Raw genomic sequence first — 17431 nt, 5'->3', positions numbered from 1 at the left:
GGCAAAAAAAAGACCTGGCGCCTCTTCTGGGCCAGGTTAGTAGCCAGGGAGATGAGGAGACGAAGCGACAGACAGAGCGGGGACCCGGTGCTCGGTGGCTGTGTGGCTGGTCTGGAGTGTCTCACCCATATGGTGCTCCACTCTGTTCATGCTCCCTGTCTAAATCCATATGCCACTGGTGGAAAGGTGCCCCCCCCTCCACCACCTTGCTTCAAGAGCATGCGGACCATCACCATCCCCTCACTCCCTCAACCCACAAGGGAGGTGTTGGGAGGTAAAGCCCCAAAGGCTTGTACCCCCCCTTCTACCTCTTAACCCCACAGAGCTGCTTAGCCCATTGTCACTACAATCTGCCACCATAGCCTTGGAGTTGTGTGTTCTCCCCACCCTTGCCCTCTTTTTCTCTTTCTTTCTTTCTCTTCCTTCATCCTTTCATCTCCTTTTGGCACCTGATAATCGATGAACTTATTAACTGCCAATTATTCTAGCTGTGGATGGAGGATCCCTCTATCCTTGGGAGAAAAGGGAACATTTCCACTCTGTTTTGCCAAATCAAGTGGTCTATAATGCCCATTCATTTGGATTAAGTGCATTTAAGCAGCAGTGTTTGGGATGTGAGGACTTTGTCAGATTGCTATCAGTAGCATTTAGCATTAATCCCCATTTTGTTCAGCCATTTGATATCCTAACTCTAACCCACTTGATAGAAGCCCAAGAGGTTTTCATATTGGAGTACACAATCTTATTGGTTTTATCTGTGATGTGCGTGTGTCTAAAAAGATGTCTTTTTTATCTGTTCTGGTTTCCCAGGAGGTCCTTCAGACGATACCAAAGTTCTGCTTTCCCTTTGACGTGGAAAGGTATGATTCACGTCCCCTCTCTGCTTCCCTTTTTCTTTTTTTTTTTTTTAGTCATGCTGCTCACTTTCACCTTATTTGTACAGGACACGGACACATGCACTACGTACACTGAGCACTCCTCACACCTGAAGAGACACCCATTTATGAAAAAAGTATTTTTATGCTTCCAACAGTTGTTATGATGAACCCTAAATTGTCATCACTCATTGATATTATCACATGCCAGGTTACTGACTTTCAAAGTGGAATGATGTGTGTGTTTGTCCATGCAGTCCTGGTGTGATTGCATATGGTCTTTTACGTCAAACTGATATTTTCCTACACTCTCATTTTTATTGTAACTGTAAAAAACAAGCAAATATTCACAGTAGTGTTAATGTTGGGATGGTGATGACATATTAATGATAATGACAATGATTAATGACAGCCACACTCGATGTCTTCTGTGCAGAAACTTATTTTTCAGTGTTATTGATGAGACCAGATTTCCATACAAACTGTAGCATAGGTCCGACGTACTTGTGTCTTATTTTCAGCACGGAAAATTACATCTTAAAACTCCCATTGTAAAGACGGTGGAGAGAGAGAGAGATGGTGGGAAGGAAGACTCTAAAGTCTTCCACTGAAGCTGAGCTGCTGCCATCTAGTGGTGTGAACGCGCACTGGGCTTTGCAGGAGTTCATCGCAGGGATAGAAAAGCTTCTTTTTTTAAAACATTTTTTTTTAGCTCTCAAACTCAAAATATAAAATATTGATTTTGAACCTTGGCTGGAGATTTAGCTCCTGGTAAGATTTTGCTTGAAAGTGAAAGCTCAACCTCACTTTACTTTGTTATCTTGTATGTTCAATTAGCTTGATTTAATAGATTTAATTAATCTTGTTTCGTAGACTCTGATTGATAAGCCATTATGTGTTCAGATATTTGATTGGTCTATACTGCATATTTCCCTCCTGTCCTTACCAGGATTTCCCAGAGTCAGGTGGGGCAGAATTTCACCTTTGTGCTCACAGACATCGACAGCAAACAGAGGTTTGGTTTCTGTCGACTCACCCAAGGCTGCCGGGTCTGCATATGTCTTCTCAGGTAACACACACCCATTCTCTCTTCTTGTTTTGCTTTTTATTTGAAATTTCAGCAGTTAATATCTTTTATATTCAGACCTTGTAGATCTGTTAAATGTTTCTCTAACACTGGGCATCACTATACTTTGTAATTTTGAAAAGAACCAACATATCTGATTTACATAAATTACCAAATGTCAATCTGGAGGCAACTAGATGTGCTAAAAGATAAATTACACATCACAAATACCAACAGATCTTCTGACATGTTAACTTTTATATAAGAATCAGGATATTGTTTAAAAAGTGTGCTCACTGTGTGCTCAAAAAAAAAACTGTGCTGTAGTGTTCACACACAAAAGTACCTTCTTTATTTATTAGATCAAATAACTAAGACTTGGTTTGTCCTGCTTTTTCTCAAATTTCATGTAGATTTCTACATGAAATTAAATATATGTGTGTGTGTGTATATATATATATATATATATATATATATATATATATATATATATATGAATTAATATGCAAATTGATTATCTTGATCTTACAATCTTAGAAGTAAAGACATTTGAAAGAAACTTTTCATTCATTCTCACACATCACACTGATCAGCTCCATGAAAGAATAACAAATTTATATTCTCATCTGCCCACACAAATATGTTACCGAGGGGCCGACAATTATCCAAAGTTTAACTGTTATTGATATTTCATTTAGATGTGTATTTCTTGTTTCATAGTGTACACAAACGAGGACACCAAATATACGAAAAATCCGACTTTTTTCGCATAATTATTCTCCAACAGAACCCTTATCAGTTAATTCCCGCGTAATTGCCCGTTGATGCAGTGTTTTTACAGATGTAATTACTTTACCATTACAAAGAATGAGAGCTCCAGTGAAAGTCTCAGTGGACGGACTCGCGCACTTTAATATAAACTGAGGAAAAAGAACAAAATAAATAAATTTTTAATGAATGTGATTAGCAGTTTAACAAACAACAAATTAGAAAAGGAGCAAAAAGACGCTCCCTGTTTTCTGTTTTTGCAGCAGCCCTCCTGTAAGGGCTGGTTTCATATATGTGTGTGTGTGTGTGTGTGTGTGTGTGTGTGTGTGTGTGTGTGTTTGTGCGTTTATGTGTTGGCTGTTGATGGACAGTCGTGGGTTTGTCGCTGCCCTGATGAGCTGCTGTGAAGAACAGTGCCCTCACAACCCCCCTCTCTCACACACACACACACACACTCGCACACATATACCACCCACCCTTCCCGGCCAGCTTCCATGGCCTTTGTTTTTCTTTTCTCTCCCTCTCCGACTCATGCTCTCTGTCTCTCCCTCCGTCTCTCCCTCTCTTTTCTCCTCGTTATTCGGCTACTGCCACAGTGCGACAGCAAAGACGCTTGGCCCATAATTATGCATGAAGCTTCACTGCCAATTAGCAGAGGCTCCCCTGTCCCTCTCGCTGAGTTAGACATGCTAATTCATTTGACATATGATGTATAAAATTCATTATGCATTCTGAGTAGTTTGCATGACTTGCTTCATTTATAATAAAATAAGGTATCGAAAGTTTTTTTTTTTTCTTTTGTTAAATTACAAATTGTTCTTGTGCTTCCCAGTTATATTATCCTCTCCTGATCTTTTCCCTGTCTTCCACATTTATTTTGATTTATTTTTTGTATTTTTGAGTAGCCCCACTGTGTTTGGAAATGATAACAAAAAAAATATTTAAAAGCACAAAAAAGTGTTTTAGACATTTCATCTCAGAAAATTGAGGAATATTTAAATTAATTTCGTCCCTTTGAGATCATTGGTCGAAACTTTATTATCTTTGTTTATTATCCCTGAAGCTGTTTTCAGTTAAACGAGACAGCATTAAAGAAATGACAACAGATGTGTTAAAAATTTGAGACCTCAGAGAAACTGACAAAATAATTAAAGTTGCACATCTTAAACAAGTCGTCATCACTTAACATTTGTCTTGTTAAAATCTAAAGCGAGATTGGCCCGGGCTCACCAGTTTCTGTTCAGGTAATCATTTTCCAAAGAATATAAAGTAAAAGTAATTAAAATAGTTTGTGTCTGTGATTGTTGAAGTGCTGGGACCGTAAAATTGTCACCTCTGCTTACAGGAGGAAGTAACTTAATGAGTAGGACAGTTTTATGTGGACAGCCCTTTGTAGTCCCATTGCTTAAGTCATGGCCATAAGGATCACATTCACTCAAGGCACAACCTCCAAAAGAAACACACACACACACAAATGCTTTTCATGGTGTTATATCCTTACTTCTCTCATTTTCTGTCCCTTGCATTTCAATTATTTTCTGTTGATCATTTAATTAATTTGGTGACAAAAAAAAAAATCTTTTGTGTAACGGCTTTGCGGCTTTGGGATGCATTTTAGGGACTAGATTGCTCCGGTTAGTGGTCGCTTATTCAGGCACTAGAAGACACTTCCTCCCCTGTGCTTAACCCTTGACCTGAGAAAGTAAATGTGTAATGCAATCTTCCACTGAGCCATCTACAAAGTGCACGGTGACTTACGATTACAGATGCCTGTGCTTAAAAAAGATTTAAGACTCATCTAAGGAACATGAATAACTGTTGTGCTTAACACCCAACAAGTACTTTATGGCAGCTAAACAGGAGATTTTGTTAACGGTTGGTTTTATTTCACTCTAGCTTTTAAGTCCGGATATTAACAGTGCTTGTGAAAGCAAATTTAGAAAAGCTTAATTCAACTGCTTTACGTACACTTTTACCCATAATAGTATAATGATGAAGTTACTTCCATGGTCTTGCTGTCTGCTGGATAAATCCATGCTGCTTGCTGGTCTGAGGCTGGGATGGAGAGCACGACAGGCTGTGAGTGGGTCGCAGATTAACCGGTTCATTTTTTGAGTACATGGCACTTTGAGGAGACGTGTGTTTAAAATGGCAGGAGAGATTGTGGGGCCCCCACGCACTGAGCACTCCAGTGATGGATGCCTCTCTCTCTATCGGAGGATTTGCGAGGCACAAACAGATCTGAGCAATGAACTGTGACGAGTAGGAGTATGTCTCTAAGCTTTCCAAACTTTAACTTTGCATGTACAGAGAGCAGAGCTCAGCAGGGGAGGGAAGGGGAGACAAAAGAACACAGCAATGCATCTTCCAGATATTTTCATTTGATTGCATTTGAATAAAGAAAAGAACACCTATCATAGGAAAATGTTAAAGGGATATTGATCATTTGTGGTTGGCTGCCTTCACCAGTGATCATGGGTATTCCTCTAAAAACAGGATTTACAGCACCTTGGTGCAGGAGCGTAATGACTGTGAGATCTGTGAGGCCTGACTGCTGCTCTGACAGCGAGAGTCTTATTTCCATCCCCCTCAACAGTGAAAAACGAAGAATTAATTGTCTTTTTAAACACAAGGCATAGAGGATTCAGATAATACACAAGCTTTGTTCTCCCCTTAATCATTATATCAGACTGAACTTTGTGTGTAATGCTTAAATGTAAACTGACCCGGTATGCAAATGTTAGTGTCGCATGTTGTTTGACGTGTCAGAATTGGGTCTTAAGGTTGATATCCGGTCAGCATGTAAATTAACATAAGCATGTTTGATTTGGTCTCCCCTGCAAGTGTGACCTGATTGCGGTAAATCTTCATGCAGATGTCAAAATATTGGCATGTTAAGAGACTGATTGTTTCAGACTAATGGTCACTCAGCTTCTCTGATTGGTGCGCTTGACTGCACTTCTCCGGGAGCCCGGTCTGTCATTGGCCCCTTGTGGAGTTAGCAATATGAAAATTTGCATTAGGTTCACTTTATTGTTTTTTTTTTTTTTTTTGTTGTCTGTTAATTCCAGTCTGCAGAGCAGCCAGTGACCCATGCCCCGGAAACTCCTCTGTCTCCAGCCTGCTGCCTGAGCTGGACTGTAAACTCTCACAATCAAAAGTTTACGCTTGAATTTTTTACCATGAAACCAAAAAACTGCAAAGTTGAGCATTATAATTGTATTCATGACTTGCATTCATCACCGTTCGCTTACTGACATTAAGAAGCACTCCTCAATTTTTATAATCAGTAGAAAAAACACTTTTGATCGGCTGCCTCATGGCCACTAATTTATCTTTGACCGCTGCATCCAGGCAAGTTAATGAAGCATTAATGGGATTCCCTGTTTATTTAATTGCAATGCTAAGAAGTCCTTATCCAGAATCATTACACATGCAGTGTTCAAAACTGCTTGTTAAAACCCCAAACTAAATAAAAATTCAATAACATGATAGGATACCATGTTTTTATTATTTGATTGCATAACATTAAATGAACTGAGCCCTCACAGCTTTAATGCCAAAAGAAAATGTTGGCTATCTTCCACCTAGAAAGCAAGCCGACTTGGCCAAGAATATGTCAGCTATGTAAAGAAAGCCATGCTGCAGATGCTTTTAGCTTATGGTGGGTGTACTTACCGATTAGCTTTAACACAAACACTGCAGTATAAATTATTTTAAGCTTGTTAATTCATTTATTTATTTTACATTAATTACATAAGGCAGCATTTTAAAAAAAAATATGTGACGGGCATGAGAAGCAGCAGAGAAAGGGGCAAAAGGAGGGGTGGAGGAAAGGGGGAAGCTGCATTTTTGTTAAGCCTGTGCATCTGGGAGCAGCATGCTTGTAAACCATAGCATCCCTGTGCATCACATGAAAGCAATGGTGTGTTTTTTTTTCTTTTTCTTATTTTGTTAAAGAATCTGAAATCCATTGTTTTCTTTCTTCTACCATCCTTTGCTGTTGGCTTAAAGAGCAGACATGACAGGAATTCATAGCATGCAAAGGGCCCCGGATACCAAAGAATGTCATAATAAAGGCGAGATAGCTTTTGCTTTTTCTCAATATAACAATGACTCCGTGCTTTGGAGTAGGAGTAGCAGGAAACAGAATCCATTATCGATGCCCTGTATGTGTTTGATCTTTAAGCAATAGGTCAAAATATATTTATAGACATTTTGAGGCAAATATGCAAACACATTCAAGTTTGCGCACTAGTGTTTCAGATATGTAACCCACAGGTCTGCTTTGATTCGTTGCATCCTGTTTATTCTAGATAATGAAGAAATGAATGAAAGCATGTGTAGTGAATTGATGCATTTCTCTCTGACTCTTACAGTTATCTACCGTGGTTTGAAATCTACTACAAGCTGCTAAATACCCTGGCAGACTACCTAACAAAACAACAGGTAATCATATATTTGGAATGTATCATCTTTTCTGAGTGATTTGACTGAGAAACAAGCACACAGTTTATTGCCTTTGAATCTGTGTTGTGGTGAGATATTTTCCTCCACTGTGTTTGTCTGCATGTTGTCTTTTGTGTGCAAGTTTTGTTCACCGTTCTGGGCTTGACTTGGTTCCTCTTGTTAGCAGCAACAATGTTGACATTTCACAGACCAAACGCTGATCTGACACTGGAAGTTATTCCTGATGATTTACTGGAAAACAAATCGTTAGGAAAAACACACACACACACACACACACACACACACACACACATGCTTGCACTTCACAAAAGTCATCTCCCCTGACTATTTACTGCATTGTACTGGCAAAGGGAGGGGAAATGTAAAATATGCAACAAACAGGGGAAATATGCAGCATCGAGTGCAGTGGTTGTAGGTGATGTTCCAATGTTTAGACTGAAGAGAGGAGAAGAATGAGTGGGGGAGACGGAGCAAGGGAGGGATACAGAGAGCTCTGGGACCACTTTTCAATTGTCATGTAGTCACTGCCTCTCCCAGGATCCTCAGGGAACAGTGATCAGGACAAAGTGTCTTGCGAAAATCACAGTCACATCACATAAACAATCAACATACATCCAGAAATTTCTCCAACTGAAAGGAATTCAGTGGAATAATCTAACGTAGTTAAAGAAAAGCAAACAGAATGGGACAGTTTGTAAGTAAGGAGGAGAGATGCAGAAAAGACTGCTGAAAATCCTGGGTGACTGAAATGTTAGTCTGCATGATTTGGTTTCTATTTACCCCGCTGTCCGTTCCAGGCGAGAGGGAGATGTTGACAGACGAGGGAAGACAGAAGAACGATGAGGGTTTAAGGCGAGGGGTAAATGAACTGTTTCCCCAGGCCTTGTTGCTGACCATGCGTGTGAGCATTGAGCCTCTCATGACAGGAGGCTGTTCGATTGCACACACCCTAACACCCCTCCCTCCCACCCTTCCTCTCTTTACTGTATATTGCCGTGTATTGCCTCTTCTCTGTGGCTCACGCACACACGCACACACACACACACACACACACACACACACACACACATTTATTTCCTTAGAGAAGCATCGGCTTGTAGCCAAAACCAAAACAAAGTTCTTGGAAAGGGCATCAGAGAAAGAAGCTAAAAAGTAACATCCAACCTCTATTTTCACATTAGTTACGTTGAGTACAAGTTACCCTGTCAGTGTCGCCCCCCTCCAGTGTCTCACGAAAGACACGAGTGTAAAATAGTAGCCATGTCAAAGACTTCATAAATGCTGGAAGAATAATCTGAAGGCCTGTACTGTGGTCAAACCAGCTCTGTGACGGCTTCCCAAAGCCCTTTCTTTGGAGAGGGGACCCCCGGTTAATTAGTGACAGCCCGCTTTCGGCCATAAATCAGCGCTGCAGGATAATAAGCGTCTGCAGCCCTACACTCAGCCGTCTTCTAACCCCACCATTTCTCGTTAAATATATGTCAGTCGGATGTTGTCGAGCCCTTCAGGCCTCGCTGCAGGATTGCCCTCTGGTCTGCAGAAGCGCCTGTCCCAGCACAGTTGTTAAGATTGACACATAACTTGCGACATCAACAAAACAAGTAAATAAAATTCATGTGTCTCGTGTTTTTTTTTTTTTCTTTTCCTTCTTCTGTTTGGCTTTCTTCCTTAGGGAAATGACTTGAATGACATGCTGAATTCACTCTACGACCTGCCTGTGCCAAAGCCCTTTACGCCAGTCAACCTGAGTGTGGTATGTATACGTTTTATATTCCCGCTTATCAGATGCATGACACCTGAGATGGAAACGGAGAGAAAGAAATTAGGGACAGGAACTGCAGCAGTGCGTTACATCAGAGGATGTGGTAGCAGTTGGCAGAAGTAGTTAAAAGTAGTGAGAGAGACCAAAGACATAATATGTAATGGAGAAAGTGGAGACAAAAAGGGGAAGCATGATGAGAAATTGAATGCAATTGGCATAGGGAAGAAAAGAGGAGACAAAGATGGCATGAAAATGAGAGAAAATAGAGCAGACAGGCAGAAGCAGGGAGAGATCGACAAAGTGCAGAGGTTAGGATGGAGAGAATAAATGAGGGAATAGCAGAGGAAACGCAGAGCACAGAGCAGGAGGAGGTTAGATACATCGGGAAAGAACAGAAAGACACACAGGGCCCAGGACTGACACTGTGTTTGGAAACAAGAAGTGGCGCTAACAGGTTTTTGTGTGATAAGCTCAAGCTGGACATGTTTAAACTTGAAGGGTCCTTTCAAAACCCGTCATGTCTCCTGCTTATCAAAAACCTGAAATAGCTTAACGAGCCCAGGTCCCTCAAAGTCAGCTTGTGTTTGAGTTAACTCTGACACAATCTGTTCTTGAATGCTTCCAGCTCAGACATAAAACACTGTCACTTCCCTAAGCCTGGCCTATTTAAGGAGAACGTAAAGGTTTTCAGTGAGTCTCCGAAGCTCACAATCTCAGTTTTTAAGCTGGTAAGACTCCACACCGTAGTGGGATCAAAAGAGTTTCAGCGTTGGCCTCCGTCCTTGAGGACCACTACTCTTTTTTTTGGACCAATTAAACGAGCAGCTCATGGTCTATTCTGCTGCAAAGGTCTCAGAAGGATAAACGTCTAATTACACAGATGAATTTGCAGCAAAACAAAAAAAAAAGATACTTCTGAGGTAATCGATATTTTCCTGTGCAGGTTAACAAGGTCAATTAGGATTCCTTCTGATTTATTTTTCTTTGTGGCAGATTTTTGTACCATCTGTGTACTGTATGTGAATAAATCTTTTTTATTCCAATCTCAGAGCTTCATTGAAAAAGCAGCCCTGGAGAACAGAGGTGATAGCTTCATCTCTTTTCTAGAGAAGCCACTAGTTTGATATTTAATTGATAAAGCAGAATTATTCCCTTAAAGAGTGTTTTTTTGTTTTATCATGGCAGCCAAGAAGAAGAATCATTGTCCCCTTTCATGTGTGAACTCTGTTTTGCTCTCTCTCCCTGTCTTATTGTGCAAGAATGAGCAGTTGTATATTGCCACTGGGCAAGTACTGAGAGATCGGCGAAGCAAGGAGCCGGTGAGTGGAGGGGAATGAGTGAACGGCAGTGAAGGGTGGAGGGAAGGAGGCTGCTGTGAAACATGAAACTGCTTCTATACTAATCGCATGGGAGCCACGGATTTCCAATTTGGCCAAATAAGCTGCACTAACTTTTTAAATATAACAAAAACAAACTATCCTGGGCCTTGGTGTATGTTTCTTCTCCTCTGGAAAACAATCAAACTTTGTAAATGATTAATGCCCTTCTACTCAACTATATTCTCTCTCTGAATATCAAAAAACTTTTTATTTTTTATTTTTTCCCCCTTCTCTTTATGTTTAAAGCAAAGGCAATTGTACTCAAAAAATCTCCTTGATGCCTTTCCAGTTAACCCACTTTCAATGTTTTTGTATAAACAAGTCTTCGAAAGAACAAGAAAAGAGGCAGATAAGCAAGCAAACAGCCAATGAAAGCCTGGGTTGCATTGAGGAGCGTAGCGTGTGATTATCACAATGCCGTGATTCTGTAGACCAACAGGGGAACATTATTTAGCACAGGGAGCACAAGAAAAGGAAAAAAGGGAATACACTCAACTGTGGTTGTTTTCTATGGTTTTGGGGGGTTGTCCTTAGTCTCAGAGGTATGGTCCAAGTCCCTGCTCTTTTAGTGCAGTTTATTCATCCACAGCTGCTCGTTTAATTGAAAATATTTTGTCACTAACCTTTGTTATAGTTGACGGAGTAGCTTTTCCTTTCCACATAGTATAGCTCATCAAAGATGACTGAGATTTACAGGTAAGCTGATTATAGTCAACTTGGTTTGACTCTAAAAATGTATCATAGTTTTGTTTGAAGGAGTTCTAATACAGAGAATGGATGTTCTGTGAAAAACCCATTTAAGTTAACCCATTAATACCGGATGGGAACATTTACGTGTGTCTCCCTTCTGGGCCTTTGGCAGTGTTTGCGTGCTTTATACTGCATCTCAGCTATGCTGTAACGATAAAATAAACAGCAGTGTTTCTGTTAACAAAAAAATAAGTAAATGTAATGTGAGGCACCAGCATTCAAGCTCATCACCACCCAACGTACAGTATAAAAGCTTTCCGTCAAGTAAGAATAGAAAAATCTACAGATATAGCTTTACTTTTTCCCTTTGCACTATTTTCTTTCTGGCTTGCAAAAGCACCCAATAAATAATACAATTTCTAGGCTAAAAATAATGTTTTGGCACAATCTGAAGTTATATTTTAAGCCTGCTGTTGCTGGAAACAAGGAGAAGAAAATCTGGTCAATTCTAACAAGTTGTTTCACCTTTCGTCAGTGCTGTGGTGCAGTTGCTGCAGATAAGGTAGAAGAACTGGGACTCATTAGCTGCCGTGTGGGGGAAAAAAACGTTTTTGCTACACACACTTTACATTCTAATAGTAGCCGTGCAAATTGTGCATTAGAATACGACCATAGTAAACTCAGTCATTACTGATTTACCATAAAGTAGTGTGCGTAGGAGTTGGCAAATTGCGTGCAAGTGTGTCTTTTGGTGAATAAAAGATAAATTCTGAGGCAAAGCCCCGAATCTTGGGTCCAGTTTTGTGTTTGTTTGTGCCTCTTCATCTCCACTAAGCTTTGCTTTGCTTAGCTACAACAATGACCATCCTCTGGGAATAAAACAAGTGTTTACTCATGATAATTGCTCTCGTGTTTTTAACACTTAATAAACGTGCACTTAAGGGAGGGGGAAAAACACGTAGTTTATTTTACAATAAACTACATGTTCCAGTGTCACCAATCACTGCTTTTCCTTTGCTGTTCCAGTTGTGTGTCGGCTTTTATTAGTTCACTCACTGTTATAGAAGAATAATTAACATCTGTTTTCTTATTTTATTTCTTATTTTCCTTTCTTTTTTTTTTCTTTTTTTTTGACTCCTGGTGGTGTTTGGCAGCTGATAGCATTGTGCCACTAATGATGGAATATACTGTTTAGTAAAGTTTCAGGTTGGGATGTAATACTGATCAGCAATTTTCTTTTTCATTAAGCTCCAAAAAATGCTTAATCAGATAGCAGAATGAAGTGCTGGAGCACTTTTAATCAAAGTTTGCCCAAAATAGCAAGGTTACCACAATACTGATAAAGAACTTCTTTCATATTTCCTCCGCATGATGAGACGATCTTTTTTGTTTTCTTTCCTTTTTTTCTGATGATACTGTGATACTTTGGCTGGGACGCTGACTTTGACTGGCTGTTTTTTTTTTTTTTTTTTTTTGCACATTCTTAATCACGTTACATAAGTTACATGCAGTTTTTCTTTACTTGAGGGATTTATTTCGCTCTTCCTTTTTCTACTGTTCATTATTTCATCCTTTACGTTTCACATCAAAGTGCATGGGATTTCCTCATCAGTCTTAGAATGCTGTTTTACAACTCTCAAGAGTTAACTGTAAATCTTCCTTCCACAGCGGTTACAACTCAACAAAGAACTTCTCAAATATTAGAGGAAACAGACTATGTGTTAGCCTAACATTATTTGTTGAATGATATGAAGTAGACTTAACAGATTTTACTTCATGATTTGAATATCAGTCACGGAACTTGACCCTTGGAGGTTTTAATTTATCTACTGTGTTTGCAGTCCTAGAGAATCTACCGTTAACGCCACAGTGGATTTAAACAGCGAACTTCAACAGATGGTTGAGTAAAGGCCAAGATGAACGCAGATGTACCAATAAGACAACAGTGTGTGTGTGCGCATTTGAGACACAACAGTGTTTCTTTTGGTGGTTTGTCTACCTCCAAACAGCACCTCTCTCAGGCCCCTTTGATCTGAGCACTGAACCTGCCCTGCTCTCCCAAAGTGAGACAGGCAGCCCTGTGATCCTCTAAACAACCTGTGTGTCTGTGTGTTGGAGCGCGCATCTGTGTGGATGTGCACATGTGCACATATACTTTAGCGAGTGTGTGTGTGTGTGTGTGTTGGTGCTCCGCAAACCTTTTTAATGCTTAAATAAAGACTCGGTTTTCCACCGGAGACATCACCCCAGTGTGTGTCTATGGGGAGCTGAGCTGCTATTGAGCTTTCTCTGTTCTGTAGGCCTGATAAAAGCATTGCCACAGTTCAGACACCAGCTCAGCAATTCATATAGACAGAGCTGAAGATGAGCCATAAATCATGGAACAAAGTGAACGGCCTTTTTCTCCCCTCTTCCCTCATTCTCTTCTGCGTGAGTGGTATGCTTCACTTGTGACCTTCCCTCTTCTTTCTCCTCCATGTTTGTGTTTTTCTAGCACTCCTACTTCATCGCCCCGGATATCAATGGACTGCCAACTATCCCTGAGAGTGTAAGTGTTCATGGAGAAGAAAAGAGAAAGACACTGAAGGAGATAAAGAAAAATCCCTCCCTTATGGAAACATCCTTGACTTTAATCGTATTTAATCTAATACACATGTCACTGTTTGAAATTATTGCATCATCCTCTTGTTTCAGCTTTATTCTCTTGCAGTGCTTTAATGTGGAAGTATAACGATTGGCATAAAAGATTCAAACTGAGATTGCGTTCTTTGGTGATTTTTGTATTGAAATATTTGAACTCAAATCATTATGGCAAGGGACACTAGATGACAGCAATTAGAAGTCTCTCAAGTTTACTTTGATTGACATGTGATTTGTTTTCTAAACATGACTATCAAATGGATCAAAGGCATAAATGTAGTTGGAAGCTATATTTCTTATCCACTGATTTTCTTTTAATGCAGACTAATCTCAGTCGAGATAGAAGTCTTTTTCTGCCAGCACTTTATGTCTCTCTTTGGCAGACACTGGCGCTCTCACAGTGTGCAATGTTGACACTTTTCCGTAAGCAAGCTGTGCTTGGACAGTTTGTTATATACCTGAATATCCCTCTGTTCCTGTCTATTTCCAGCGGAACCTGACAGAGTACTTTGTGGCTGTGGACATCAACAACATGCTCCAACTCTACGCCAGTATGCTGCACGAACGGCGCATCATCATTACCTCAAGCAAGCTTAGCACTGTGAGTCCGTTCCCTCCAAGTCTTTCTCTCAGCTGCAGACAGTTATGTCTGACCTGCCATGCACAGGCTTAAAATAAGATCGAAAACCGTTGAAAAGCTGCACCTACCAGAAATAAATTCATATCCAGACATTTGTGTGTCTGTGTTGTCATACAATTTTTAAAGATCTCATATTTTCACATTTTTACGTTTTTTTTGGGGTGTATGAAAACAGGTTTGCATGCTTTAATGTTAACAAACCACATTATCTTTCATACTCTGCAAAGTTGATACATCTCTTGTTGCCTTCGGCCTCAAACTCTGTTTTAGCTTCTTACTTTTTAAAGCTGTCCTCCAAGAAACTGAAGTGTGCTGTGATTGGTCAGCTGGCAGATGCATGTTCTATGTGTGATTTGCCAAATGAGCCAGTAGTCAGTTGTCATGGAGTTGTGTTTCTTGGTGATCTTGGTGGTCATAAAGTCCAGGAAGAAAGGCCCGGACTAGAGACAAAGACTTTGGAGTAGCCCCAGTAGCAGTGTCTTTGCTGCGGGGATATGATAAATACCATTTGTTTAGACTTGGGGCTTCTTTACTTTGCTGACTATTGATGTGGACAAGAAGCTGTATAACGCACTGAAAGAACGAGGAAAAGCTCAAATAGGATAAAACAGCCTAAATAAACATTTGTTTTAGGTTGAGGTTAAGCTTTCAGTAATAAAAGGCTTTTGTGTTGCATAACAGGATTTTTGCAGGATAATAAATCCTATCTATGGTCATATCCATGAAATCCAACCCCCCCCACAAACCGCAGTTAAATCATAATATGGTAAAAATTATGCTAACTCACACTCACGCCGAGTCACGTCAGTTATTTTTTGGATTTATGTTAAATTCAGACACCAAATTAACCACCCGAAACTGTATATAACTTAAGTGTGGGACTGCTTAATAGATTGAACATGATTCCGCTCATCGGATATCAAACCCTAAACAGCACGATGAGAATATTTATCTGACATAGCTACGGTAGTTCTACAGAGAGAATTGAAATATCCCTCCCACCCCCACATTTGCTGCATCAAGCTCTGACAAGCTGTGAAATCTTCTCTAAAGCTGAATTATATGTGACCGTTTGTCCCACATAAAGGCAGCATATTAATGTCCAAAAAGCCTTAAATTATCCGTTATTACATGTCTTAGCTCTCTCACATAATTCAAAGTCACTTTTTTCTGTCTGTATTTATGAGGGAGGAACTCTCTGTGTGTCTTTCTCCCCCCCTTTCTCCCTCTGTTCCTCATTCCATCCTTCCACCGTTATCTTCATAGCTGATGAGGCAGAGCCAAATGTTTATGACAGATGAGATGGGAGAGGGAAGTGATGTCATCCAAGTTCTATCTGTAGTGTAGCTGCTCCTGCAATCCTATCTACAAGATTTAACAGCCGGGGGGCCTGTGGTGGTGTTGGGTGCTGGAGGGAACAGTTCCCAAGGTGTCCCGTAGGAGCTATAATCAGGAGGAGCTGTAAAGATTACCCATTCCCTCTGAGAATTCCACCTGTCTCCCCTCAGCTTCTCAGACCAGCACCACCTCTGCTGAGGGTTTAGGCAGCACACTGAGCTGTGACACAAGTGGTACAAGATGTAAATTATCAGACTCAGGGGTGAGAGTGTTTTTCTTTTTAGCAGGAACAGGGGGGTGGAGGTGATTTGTCTGTGATTTACAGTTTTCTGCAGCTTAAAGACAAATCGTGGCTTGTTTTTATAACAAATATATGCCGACAGGATATTTTAAGAGCCTCATCGTCAGACCTTTACCTCTGTAAGCCTTTCATCCTCTGCAATTCTTCATCCAGTCGTCTATCTATCCATCTTCCTCAAGGAGCGGTGTTTCGGTTTGGTAGCGATATATGTCAGGCACTGTAGTACAAAGGTATTTTCACATCCCCACAGGGATTACTGGCAGGCCCAGTGTTATTACTGTTCCTGTGATGCGTTATTTTTGCTGTTGGGGTAGATTGACCTTCGAGTTCAAGCAAAAATGGCTGCCATGATTCTTGAAACCAAGTGAGCGTATACATACTTAACTGAAAACATTCTGCGCTCGTTATCAGCACTATTGTCATGTGATCAAACACCTTAAAGGATGAGAGATGTCTCATTGATGTCAGTTTGTCAGTGTTTTTTTAAATGAGTGTTATGAGTCACTGGATGGACAGGTAATATTTCTACAGTCTGCTACCAACAGATAGAAGATGTATGGGTGACTGTATTGTTAGTAATAACACTATCCAGCTGCTTTTTTTAACACCACCGCCCAGCATCTCAACCAAACGGTGAGAAACAGGGAATAGAAAGACGAAAGAGAAAAAGACTACATATATATATATCTATGCAGCATTTATCCAGCCTGCTCCAGGTGCTGCCTGTGTTAAAGCCCCCAGTGAACCCAGCGTGTCAGTCTGTCAGTACATGGCAGCTACGTCTTGCAAGCAGCCAAAAGCAAAGGAATAAATCATGATCTTACAACAATGCGTCAGTTGACTTATTACTGTTTTGTGACTGGAGGTGAATGGGATCACTGTTTTTAAACAACGCTGGTCGGTTGTGGCGTAGGGGCGGGAGTCAGTCGTGCGTGCAGCCTTGTCATAGGCCCATATAATAGGGTTGCATCAGCCCTTCCTCTAACTAGTCAGTTGGGAGGACCCCCACCACCACTTGTGTCTTTCATCTGCCGAGGCCCCCCAGCTTTGGAGCCCAGCCTCTGCCCTGCCTATCGCCCATGCTCACACAGCCTGGCCGCAGCACCGGCTGACAGCAACCCTCTCATCAGGCTGTCAGGCCTATGCTAACAAGGGGCTATCCATCCACCATGCCCTAGAGTGCCAGCTGTCTCTCTGTTTCCAGCTTTTTCCTCTGTTCTTCCTCTTCTCTCTTTCCCCGACTTCTCCCAGCTTCTCTCATCTCCCTCTTACTGATTCCTTCTCTGTGACATATTATTTTCTGTCCATCTGTCTCTCACTCACTCACTGCACCTCTCTGTCTTTCTTCGTTCGCCTCTTTCTTCTTGGGAGTCCTAATGTGTCTCTCTGTTGTTAGGCAACTGCAGAACATCAGGACATCCTCCCCCTCCATTCTCTCCCTTAACCCCCTCTCCTCATTGTTCTCAATAAACTTATTTCTGCCCTATGCCATGTGTCTTCAG

The 17431-nt window shown here is 40.8% G+C and overlaps 1 protein-coding gene across 2 annotated transcripts in view; it reads left to right on the top strand.

Annotated features, from left to right (window-relative positions):
- The window catches only part of dennd1b (DENN/MADD domain containing 1B), a 108375-nt gene that overhangs the window by 43145 nt on the left and 47799 nt on the right, over window positions 1-17431 (top strand). Inside the window, exons 4-10 of one of the 2 annotated variants that reach the window (XM_075485700.1) lie at window positions 811-860; window positions 1825-1944; window positions 7089-7158; window positions 8852-8932; window positions 10201-10260; window positions 13505-13558; window positions 14141-14251. In XM_075485700.1, the coding sequence (XP_075341815.1) occupies window positions 811-860; window positions 1825-1944; window positions 7089-7158; window positions 8852-8932; window positions 10201-10260; window positions 13505-13558; window positions 14141-14251 (546 nt within the window). The remainder of the gene's footprint in view (window positions 1-810; window positions 861-1824; window positions 1945-7088; window positions 7159-8851; window positions 8933-10200; window positions 10261-13504; window positions 13559-14140; window positions 14252-17431) is intronic. The other variant, XM_075485702.1, reaches the window with a different exon arrangement.

This window comes from Odontesthes bonariensis, chromosome 15 (genome assembly GCF_027942865.1).
Source record: "Odontesthes bonariensis isolate fOdoBon6 chromosome 15, fOdoBon6.hap1, whole genome shotgun sequence".
Taxonomy (NCBI): domain Eukaryota; kingdom Metazoa; phylum Chordata; class Actinopteri; order Atheriniformes; family Atherinopsidae; genus Odontesthes; species Odontesthes bonariensis.
Note: the sequence above shows the minus strand (reverse complement) of the source record. Positions and strands in the feature narration are given on the sequence as shown.